This window comes from Mya arenaria, chromosome 4 (genome assembly GCF_026914265.1).
Source record: "Mya arenaria isolate MELC-2E11 chromosome 4, ASM2691426v1".
Lineage (NCBI taxonomy): Eukaryota > Metazoa > Mollusca > Bivalvia > Myida > Myidae > Mya > Mya arenaria.
The window spans coordinates 18,994,127-19,006,179 of record NC_069125.1 but is presented as its reverse complement, the minus strand read 5'-3'; the positions used below and the strand labels follow the sequence as shown (position 1 = coordinate 19,006,179).

The window sequence follows — 12,053 nt, the reverse complement described above, 5'->3', positions numbered from 1 at the left end:
TACAGCAGATAGTTTATAGCTTAAAAGTCCACGCAAGAATACTTTACATAACTTTAAACTATCCGCAAAACCATAAATACAAGAATGGCTTACACTACAATGCAGGAAGCTATTTATTATTAGTCGGCAACCTTCTGGGCGCCGACTAGAAGGGCGCCGACTATATTTGATATTACTTTAGAAATATTCCAACTTAGGGACTAGTTCATAAATTGCAGAACAATGCTTTCAATAGTTTCCACGTTGCATGATAAAATATGAAGTTTAGTTTGTTTTATAAAACTTTACAATTTAATTGATAATGAAACCTTAAATTATAATAGCCATGCTTATCATTTTGAAATTTTTGATTTTAAATACCAACTCAATCATAATAACAACTCGGCCATCTCCGAGATAGATACAGGCCGAGGTGTTCCGATTGATATCAAATAGATGAAGGTTACACGGTACTATTAAAATGTATAGTATTTTTATCCCCGTTCTATATACTCATATGAGTGAAATGTGTTACAAAAACAAAATATAAATAAAGCAAGGAATTCACATAACATGCCGGTACAAATAAAAGGTGAATTTCATGCTATTGAAATCTATGTATTAGACCATTGACTCTATTTCATCCGAAGAAACGTATGTATACTTTTGTTATAATTTAGTTTTAACCGGAGGATTAGCTTGGGGAAAAAAACAGAATATCTATAATTCCGGGCTTAAACTATTGTAACAATATTATTAACCATAATGTCCTTCGAGCATATGTACACCCAACTTAAAACAAAATATTACCATTGAAATAATAACCATTTTTGGTTATCAGCATGCACGTTTTTCTTCTAATTTCATTGCGCCGACTTGATGCTATGCATCAACTTTTTTCTTGGTTCTCTTATGTCAAAATCTGCATTGTGTGATATCAGGACGGGGTTGTTAAATTTCTTCAACCACTAGAAAACAAAGACAGGCCAGTTAACACGTCCGTAGACCCAACCGGTGTCATGTAATAAAACATTTGCTCTCCATGTATCGCGATTCCGGTAAGCGATGTGATGATGGTCGGAATACGGCCACCGGCGGGTCTGATGTATGCCGAAAACGTGTCGCCGGTATCCAAATGCTTTGCTGACAGCTGAATTATATTATGTCACTGTCATGTGCTGGAATTACACTAAGAATTATTAAACGGGTATACAAATTATCTAGTTATAAGGACTATTATATAAAACGCTGACCGAAGGACACGTAAATGTTTGTGTGTTTTTTTGGAAAGTTGTACAAACTGTTGAAAATTTTGGTTTATGATTATAAGGGAATATATCAATTTGGTACCTAATCCTGTCGTCTCAATGTCGAAAACTATGAGAGTGTCCGGTTGCGGGGCAGACACGGACGGCCTTGTACTTGGCGGAAGAAGTGGCGGTGGTATTTCAACATTGTCGTCTGGTGTGATGTGTCATTGCGAATCCGCTGTTCCTGTAATCAAAGTAAAACATAAAACCACACATCTAATATATACCGTTGTGGCATTCCTAAAGGTAAAAGTGGCACACGAAGCGCACGTGCATTTGTCAAAAAAACATTTCATAATGGAATATGTGAACAGCCGGCCTTTACATACTTAGCAAAACATATAAGATGCTACATTAAAACAACAAGAGGATTTTAACTGGAATCCAATGCTTGTCTACTTTTACCATAATTGAAAGGACGAAATTATTATAATCGCTAGATTTATATACAGTCTAAACTAGCTATCTCGACGTCGGATATCTCGCCGTTCCGGTTATGTCGACTTTTTTCTCCGGTCCCGAATTTATTCCTTCTTATTCTATATAAAATAAATCTGCTTGTACATGTGTCGATTTTTGTATCTCTATTATTTCGCTATGTCGACCTCCTATTTCAGTCCCAGTGGTCGAATTTCACACACTATCCTTGTCTCTTATGTCGAACTGTAGATCGAGTTGTAGGTGCGAAAATTTTCATGAAGGTTTGCGGCATCTCGCTAAATTACCGTGCGTATCAAAATATAACAAACTGTCATAATTGGAGGTAAATTGGTAAGTGTGAATAATTAAAGTTGTTTGTTTATGTTTTTAATTAAAGAGACATTTATTGCTCTAGCTATACACTGAAACGCACAAGTAAGGTCGACAATGACCTCATCGGAAAATTCGACAACATTGAAAGTTACGTGACGAAGAAATTTCTCTATAATATATGGAGAAAACAAACGGGCATAACAAATGTGCATTTTTAAATTGTTGTCATATGTGCTTTACCGTTTTCTTACAATATACAAGTGTATGTTATTGTGGTTTTATATCTTATTTGTGTTATCCATAAACGTGAAATAAATAAATTTGACTAAATTAAATTAATTTTTTATCACTTTATTTTTCAATAATACGTTTGCTGTTTTCACGACGGTAACAAGACAATTCAATTGCAGAAGTCGGATGTCGGACATAAATCAAACTCAAAAGTGTTGGGATTGCTGATACTTTTTTTGTAATTCGGATGTGTCGAATGTTCGTTATCTCGACTTTCCCCCTAGGTTCCCATGGGCCCTTACAACATTCAAAAACAGTAATATTCAAAGTGCATGCAGTTATCAAGTTACAGTTTAGACAAAAATGTTCAGCTAGTTAGAATAGCAGTACTATATATTGCATATGTTTAATAAATCTGAGTTTGAAATGTTTTTATCTTCCTGTACTGTCGAACCCTTTATAGGGACGTAGACATTTTTGTGCGCGTCAAGCCACAAAGACTGTTAGTAGAAGTTAAAAGAATTCAGGCCAAAATACATATATAAAGGGAAGGGAATCATTTGTTAGTAGTTTAAAAGTTTAAAAACAGGAGTGAAGAACAGGTTATGATGAACTGTGTTCAATGGTGCTGACAGCAACATTGAACTGTTCAAGGGTTTGAAGAAGGGGTATATCTGGGGGGAGATTATTCCATAGTACTATGGACATGGGGAAGAAGGAGAACTTGTAGTAGTCAGTTGTGGCAGAGATTAACCTATATGATAAGGGATGGTAATGGCGGGATTGTCTAGTAAGAGGGATAAGGAAATCTGGAATGGGGATTGCCACCAACTGGTCAGTAATTTTGTACATGAGGGACAATCTGGAATCAATGCGCCGGAGATCTAGGCGGTGCCATTTAAGGGTGTGTAGCACGTCAGTGACACTGGAGGTGCGGCTAAAGTCAGACATCGCCCAACGCGCTGCCTTCCTCTGAACCGCTTCTATTTGGTCTATTTGAGTTTGAGTGTAAGGGGAACAGACTTCGGAACAATATTCCAGCTGGGGTCTGACAAGGGTCTGGTATGCGATGGACTTAAGGGGTATGGATTTGACCTTTATGTTCCTGCGAAGGAAACCTAGAGTTTGATTTGCCTTTTTTGTTGACCTATTTATGTGGGTGTCCCACAAGAGATCATTTGAGATATCCACTCCGAGGTATTTTGCTGAGGTGACAGATTCTAGGAGTGTATTGTGTAGATAGTATTGTGAGGGGATAGGATGTTTCCTTCTTGAGACGTGGATAACTTGACACTTGGAGGGATTGAATTCCATATCCCAGTCCAACTCCCACTTTTCTAGCATCTTGTAGGGTATTAGACTGTTTGACTGCAAATAGAAGCACTTTGGACTGGGTGTTTTGTGGGAGGTCATTTATGTATGCAAGGATGAGCAGGGGCCCAATCACTGACCTCTGCGGAACTCCTGATGATACAGGTATGGGCTCTGAACTTGTACCGTTTAGGATCAAGGATTGAAGCCGGTTATCTAGAAAGCTCTTAATCCATTTTAACGTTTGACCACGTATGCCATAATTATGCATTTTAGGAGGACTTTCTCATGTCTCACTTTGTCGAAGGCTTTGCTAAAGACTAAAAACATCAGGTCAACCTGTTGTTTGTTGTACACTGATTTTACAAGGTCATTTACAAGCATTGTTAGTTTCTCGGAAACCATGTTGGTGATTGTGCAGAATGCCAAGGTTTGTAAAGTGTTTTGAAATTGATGAGGACACTATTTGCTCCAGGGTTTTGCAAAGTACACATAAAAGGGATATTGGCCTGTAGTTGGCTGGGTCTGACTTGTCGCCCTTCTTGTAAATAGGGGTTACATTTGCATTTTTCTACTGGGAGGGTATGGATCCCTCATCAATGGATTTCTGGAAGAGAATTTCAAGGATTGGTGACAGTTCCTTTGAAAGAGTTTTAAGAATGATGGGCTTGATTTTGTCTGGCGCACATACCTTATGAGGGTTAAGATTTGTTAGGAGCTTTTCAATGCCGTTGGCACTTATATATATTTGGCATTCTTTGGTAATTTTGACTGTCTTCAGGTAGTGAGTTTTGTTTTTTATCAGATATCTCTTGGAGTTTCATCTTGCAGTAGGATGCTAAGTTAAGGGGTGATTTTGGACTGAATACTGATTGGAACTGTTTATTTAAAGCAGTTGCCTTTGAAGTTTCATCTGTATAAAGTTTGTTTCGGTATTTCAAAGGTGGCAGGGATGCTGAATCTTGTTTGGAATGTTTGAGGAGGGAGTAGAACTTTTTGGTGTTTGGCTTTGATGAGGGAGAGGCATCAGGCTGGTTTACATTAAGACTATCCTCAAGTTAATTTTGATAGGCCTCTTTTGTTTTCCTTCGGACTGTATGTTTGAGGACCATGAAGTATTTGCGATCAGAGGATTTGTTTGATTTCCTAAAACTTTTGAAGGCCCTATCACGCCTTCTTATAATCCTCTTCAGACTTTGATTAATCCAGAGAAGATGGCGTCTAATGGGGACATTTTTGACGGTATGAATTTCTCTGATAGGTTATTTAGAGTAGATGAGGAGTTAACCCATAGATCTTCAATTGATAGGGTGGAATATTTGCCCTCCTTTAACATTTCCTGATGGTACGTATCCATTGACTGTTTAAATCTTTCCCAGTTTGCTTTTTTATATAGTGGGATTTTTAGAGGCTTTTGGTAACATATTTTGGTGGAGGTATGCACTTTGACCTCAACAATGTTATGGTCGCTGATGCCAGGTAGGATGTTAACCTAATTTACCAGGGTTGGATTTGTTGTAAGAAATAGGTCTAAGATATTATTTTCCCTAGTAGATAGGTTGACCATTTGTGTGAGGTTAAAATCGTTTATGGTCTCAAGAATTTTTCGGTAGTATGTAGGATGTTTGCGGTCAGGGGATGGACTCATGGTGTTCCAGTCCATTTTTGGTAGATTCAGATCCCCAGCCACCCAAACGTTAGTGAATGTTTAGTTAACTTTTGCTAGAGATTGTGCAAATTCTTTTGAGCTGGCTGTATCTAGCTCGTGTGGTTTGTAGTATGCATCTATAAATTAATGGTTTATTGCCTACTAGGTCAACTTTAATCCAGAGATATTCGCAATTGGATTGAAGTTCGGGCATTTCTTGGGCAATAATACAATCTCTCACTGCGATGAATACTCCGCCACCTGCATGTGTGACACGGTCTCTTCTAAAAATTGTGTAACCTAGATCTGGGTCAAAAATTTCATTTGTGTGACGTTTAGGTTTAAGCCAAGATTCTGTGCCTATTATTATATCAGATTTTGTTGAGAATGCTAGCTAGGTTACTAAACTCATGTTTCTTGTCAACAATTGATCTACAGTTGACCACAAGAACTTTGATTGATCTTTTAATATTGTTTTTAGTAGACATTTTGGATTTCTGACTTTTAGGTTCGTTGTTACGTTTGGGTGTCGAGGTGTGAGCCATGGAGAAGGACAGATCACTGGAGTTTGATTGGTTAAGGCTTTCAAACGGATTGGGTGCTTCAAGGGAGTCTAAGCTGGGGGTTGAATTTAATGCGATATTTACATTTTCACATATAGTGCATTTCCAGACACCAACCCCACTGGAATTTCCGAGTCTGTCATACCTAGAGTCATCAATGTTCTGGCAATTAGCATGAAACCAGATGTTGCACATGTCACACTGGACACCCTTAAAGGTCCAGGTGACAGGGGTTTGGCAATTTCCACAGGGAATGACTGTGGAGTTACCTTCCAGGTATAGATCAGTTTGGACAGCGCCGTGGTTGCTTTCAACATCAGGGGCAATGGCAAGAAGAAGGGGGAATAAGAAGAGCATGGATTTAAAAACATCTTTACCTTTGTCCTTTTTACATGGGGAGGTTTTCTTTAACCATTTGATTAAAAGGGAAATTTGAAGTTTGACAATTCTCTTGGCCAATGGAGTGCGGTTGCTAGTACCTACACTTACACAGATGGAACATAATATAAAAATAAACAGAACCACTGTAGTTTTAAACATGATGGATTACCTGAAAAAAGTGAAAACACCTGGACAGGAAGTAGAAAATGTAAACACAGAGGAGATGTAACCAATATCCGGTAAAGAGTACGCAGGGATGATAACTTTGGACTAAAATTTGGACATGGAATAGGGGAATAAGTGGCTAAATACTGCTATTGCAAAAATTTGGTGAGTTGCAGAAGCTAGGGGAGTAAAATACTCAGATGGGGCTGGGTTTTACCATAACCTGCTTTTAAGAGAACGGAATTTTGCTGGAGCCGGTAGAAAAAGATGACTTTCGGCTGACGCATGCGCACTCCATAATGGTATTATGAGAGTAAGTGTGTGCGCATAATTCTTTACGTGTCTTTAAATTATTAAGGATATCATGGCCTGAACCACATGCCTTTTGCTATTTGCTAACCGCTTTTAGCTATTAGTCTCTCTAATAGCCCAACAATTCCGATGTTGCTTCCCAAGTTATGTCCCTTGTAGCTACATTGGTATATGTATTTAAAAGAGGATTTTAACAAAACGCAAACAGCAAACAACATATCGTTCATGCTTTCCATTATGCACGATGGCGAATCGAGGAAAAAATGGTTGCATTTACTATAAAAATGTTTTACTATGCATTAATTTATTCACAAACCGACAGTCCAAAAAGACTGTTTCGACTTTCAGGACATAACGACACAATTCAAAGTATAAGCAAGTAACGAATTCAGTGACGGTGAACAGCATACACCTATTTATTTAGAAAATTAAATAGTATTATTTTAAAATATACATTTTCTTTTCTACCTTGAATGAATCTGCTTCATTACATGTATGATCGTGAACACTAGGACTCGATTCACCGAACTGAATGCCAAACTTTATCCATTTATTGATATATGATCCCGAAAAGTTCCCGAAACTAGAAAAAAATGCATTGACAACCCTTCTGCAAAGTATCGGGACTGTAGTAGACGGCAGCTATTAGTTCACTTGATCTTAGCCAAAGAGCCACCTCGTGAACGTATCATAAATACGTCCACTCACTGTGTATTCATAAATTGTGTACCGTGAGCGATTTAACTAGGAAAGTCTAGTCAGCATAAGCAATTAATTAGGCATTTGCATTGGTACCGCAAGGAACCATTGCGGAAATATGACTTTTATTTATGCATAGACTGACACTCATTGGCACAGTTTTTTCATAAATATGCCATAGAAACTATGGACTGCTTCCTCTTTCCAAAACCTATCTTCGTGTGTGCTATATATTTAATTCTGGCCTAAATCTTAGCCCTCCTTTGGGATGACCGTCAAACGAATTGCAATTAGAATGTATTTCGATATTATACGTGTACACTGTAATAATGTTACCATTTATCCACTGATTGTTTGCATTTAGAAACATAATTGTTTCATTGGTTATTGTACTCACATACATTTTTATTTTAAAACCTTGCCGTTCATATTGTGAATGTTATTTGTGCTGCCCTTTTGAATTATTTAACATTCCAGCCTTTCCTGTAGCTGTCAATTCAAGCAATTGATGTTGAAACTTTAAAAAATAGTTAATTTAAGGATTGATCGAACTGTTTTGTGTGTCCGTGCTATGATTTGACAAGCGTGCGTGTATGCGTTTATACAATATAATCACACGAAAATTGCGATCAATCCTTATTTTTCCATTTTAAATAAGCACTCATAACGATAACGAATGAGTGGAATCTGATGTATTTGAGCATTTATCGTAAAATTAAAAATGCACTCTTACTCCCAAACAAGATTTACAACAATAAATACAATTGCTTTAATATACCAAAACGGATGAATGAATGTCGAAAACAATGGTTCTTATAACGATACCGAGTTTAATTTGAAAGAAAGGTGCAGAAAACACGGTATTACTACCTTATGAGACAATAGAAGATCACAGTAAATCTTTTAGCTCTCACCAATCATTTAACGTTTGTGCGTTATCAGCTATTAAATACACGGTTACAATTTTGTTATCAGTAATTAATATTTTCCATAAATGCATTATTAAGAAAGTAGTTAAAGGTTTATCAGTCAAAATCAATGTTTGTTATACAAGTGTTTGTATTGATTTTGAATAAGAGAGTCACTTTAAGGTTACCGACCGAATACGTTCGTAAAAAAGAACAGGCGATTAGTTTAACGCCGTATATCATTGGTTAAATGACGTCTTCCAATAGGAGCGAAATATTGAAATAAACAATGCCGTCATAATCCTTTGCATGTTACACAATAAATATAAGTATACAAGTTTATAAGTATATAAGTTTTCTCTATACAGAGACTAAGAGGGTGTAAGCCTAACACAATATTAATACTCCTAATGCGCTTCCGTACCGACGCATATTCTTTCCATAGCATTCATATTCCGATGAACCCTAAAAGCTAATCAAAGCACTTAGAGCGTTGAAAGACTTTCGGCCTGCTACGTTTTGAGAGATTAAGATAGTATATGCTTGCTAATGAATTCCTTCGCAAATAATTTTTTGTTGATACTTAATTAAATCTACTTTACACTTCAAACATGAGTCGTTTTTTATTTACTAATTTACTACCAGGGTACCACCGACAAACCAAATGCATCCAACAAAATGAATTGGACGTGCTTGTTAAGTTTTTGTTTAAGGTTTGTTTTTTCTACAATAAAAGGATCCTCGCGCAAAATTCCTCTGGATCGAACCACCAATATAATATTATTATTTATTCCCTGTATGAATTGATGTATCTTAATATTGCACTCACTCGTGGACAACATGAACATATTAATATCAATAGTTTCTAAATATGCATATGCAACCTGCTCAAGATGGGCTAAAAAACTGAGACAAACTGAACAATCTTCACACACTTTCCGTTGATTACAATCGTAAAAGTGTATTATATAAGTTTAGAAACAGTTAAAGGCTGTTAGTATGTACTTACACAAGTGTAAATGGTTTGATGCGACACAGTCACATAACCATTATGTTTTGTACATGTAAGAACATGCTAACACTCAATAAAATATTATGCTGGTAGTGACCTCTATTTTACAATTAATACACAATTACAGAATATTATACTGATTAGTAATCGTTATGAATACTTGTTTAAAATGTTAATGTAAAGATTGATTGCAGTTTTTATACCGATCATATTATATGAATGTAGGAGAGAACGCTTGAAAATTTATAGAACGAACACTCGAAAGAATGCGATCAATCCTTTTAATGTTTCATTCTCCATTGCTTGAATATGCAGCTGCAAATAAAGTTTGTCTCTTGATGTTGAATATTTACACCTTATTGGTTAGGTTTAAAATAACAAATGTGTAATTCACATTATGAACGTCAAGGTTTAATAGAACAAATGTTTGTGACTACAAAAACAATGAGACATTCTTGTTCCCAATTGCGAACATTCAGTGGAAGAATGGTAATAGTATTACAATGTTTATGGTTTATACAGAAATACATTAATTTTCTCTATTCATTAATATTAGGTCAACCCAAAGCAGATCTTAGATTTAGAACAATATGAAATATAGATCATACATGATGTTTGGTTTTGGAAAATTGGAGGTCTCCATAACTTCTTTGGCATATTTGTGGAAAAAATATCGAGGTATATTTGTTGCAAGTTCAAAAACCTTACTGACATGTATGAAAATGAGCACATGGTAACAACAATTCGTTACGGAAAAAATCAGCCAACATTTGTTACCTGTGTTTCCCTGTCATATGGTGAATTGCAAAACATATTACGGTGTTTGTTATTGTAAATGATACATATACTATCATTCCGTGCACTAGTCATTTGAATGGCTTATAGTAAAATTCTTACCTTATGACATTTTTTTGAAACCGCGAAGTTTACGGTAGGTCGGGTCATACCAAAATGGGCATTATTAACATAAACTCTCACAACCGGACCTCACTTTTCTTTGGCTGAACGTCAGACTTGTTTCCACACAAATTTCTGAACAAGACCTCACCGTGGAAATATCACAGATATGAGACTAGCTATTCTGCTTTTGGTCATGGGCGCCTGCTTGGCCGCTTCACTTCCAGTTGAACCTCGATCTTGGCTTTCTCTCGTTGAGCAGCTGCTCGAGAAGATGGTGCGAATGGAGCTCAACGTGGAGGTAATCACAAGGAAATGCAACAAGCACGTGACCAGGTTACTTCCGGTCTGAGAGACGTGGATGGCGTTAAACAAACGATCGGGGCGCTGCAAACTTACTTCATGGACAATATTAACAAATCAGGTAGGTTTACTTCAAGTTATATACCAAAACATATATTTATATGCATATGTATATACATGTGCATACCTATTCATTTGAATGTGTTATGAATACGCTACAATTAAATGAGCTTTAAGTTGATATTTGCTTATAATATATTAATGAAGACAATGTAAAATCAAGACACATGATACATGAATTCGATCACAAATGTTTATTTCAGACCTAGCAATTGCATTCAATGCTCACACGATAGTGGACAAGTCTCCGACCCAGGGCCAAGTGATCGTCTTCAGCAACCCGCTGTTCAACATTGGGAGCGCCTTTGACAGCGGTGCAGGAATCTTCACGGCGCCTGTCACTGGCGTCTATCTGTTCTCGGCGCACTTCTGCATTCAAAACGCCCAAGAATGGCGTTATGCGTTCATCATAGACAGTAAGATGAATGTCATAAAGGGGAGAAATTATGATTCTACTGCTTACTCATGTTCTTCGGCTAGTGCTACTGTCATTCTCAGGCAAAACGAACGACTATGGGTAGAGTGCACACATTCTAATCCAAACGATATGTTCCTCAATGATGACAGTTCTTACTATAGGAACACATTCTCTGGTGCTATTCTTCACAAACTGAAGAATTACCCGTAGAAACAACATATACCGATGGTTTGATGGAAAACAATCGGATAACGCTTCCTCAGTTATTACCATTTCATTATTCACTATCGGAACGCACCCTCTAGTCGAGTGGAAAGCCCATTATCGTAGAGTAGTAAACGTCATGAACATGTCAATGATCTTATTTAGCGAAACAGTAACTACTGCACAGATCAAACAGCGTTGTTTGCTCTGCTGCGATGACATTTTGAGACATGTGAGAACCTCCTTCCCCACCTAGTCAAATAGTTAAAAACGTCATTATATATGTTGTACACACTTTTTCAATTTTTACAAACAATGTTGCTTTCAAGGAGAGTAAGTATGACCACATTTATTGTACCTGTATATAAATTATAAGTGTAGTTGTAATTGTTTTGGCCTTCCACAAAACAAAAATGGGTAAGGAGTGCCAAAATTAAAACCTAAAAACTTAACCTTTTTAAGAGGAAAATAAACAACATGTTTTGTTGCAATAAAGAGTTGAGCAACTTTTTCGAAGGAATTTTTTATCATTGATTTGTTTAAATTTCTTTTGGATTTTTCCGGAAACGATATTGACAATATCACTATGTGTTTGTGTCAAACTGTTTCACACGATCAAGCAACAATATTATGTGGTTTCTTTGAATATCTGTTTATTTTTCAAATAAGAAAAATGGTCAATGAACTAGGAAACAACTGTGTATTAAAATCATTTCCTAGTTCGAAAAGCAAATGTTCCATTTACAAAGATTCAATCACCAAAATAAAGTCAATTTTATGTACATTGGATAATGTCAATTATTTTAAGACATGAAACCATTTCTAATATTGTTACAATT

General features: G+C 36.5%; 1 protein-coding gene across 1 annotated transcript; it reads left to right on the top strand.

Moving 5' to 3' along the window:
* Positions 1–3,700: 3,700 nt before the first annotated feature.
* LOC128230677 (collagen alpha-2(VIII) chain-like) lies at positions 3,701–11,220 on the top strand. Its single transcript, XM_052943122.1, has 3 exons — positions 3,701–3,749; positions 10,432–10,593; positions 10,796–11,220. Exons 1-3 carry the CDS (start codon positions 3,701–3,703, stop codon positions 11,218–11,220), a joined length of 636 nt encoding a protein of 211 aa, XP_052799082.1.
* The last annotated feature ends 833 nt before the right edge of the window (positions 11,221–12,053 follow it).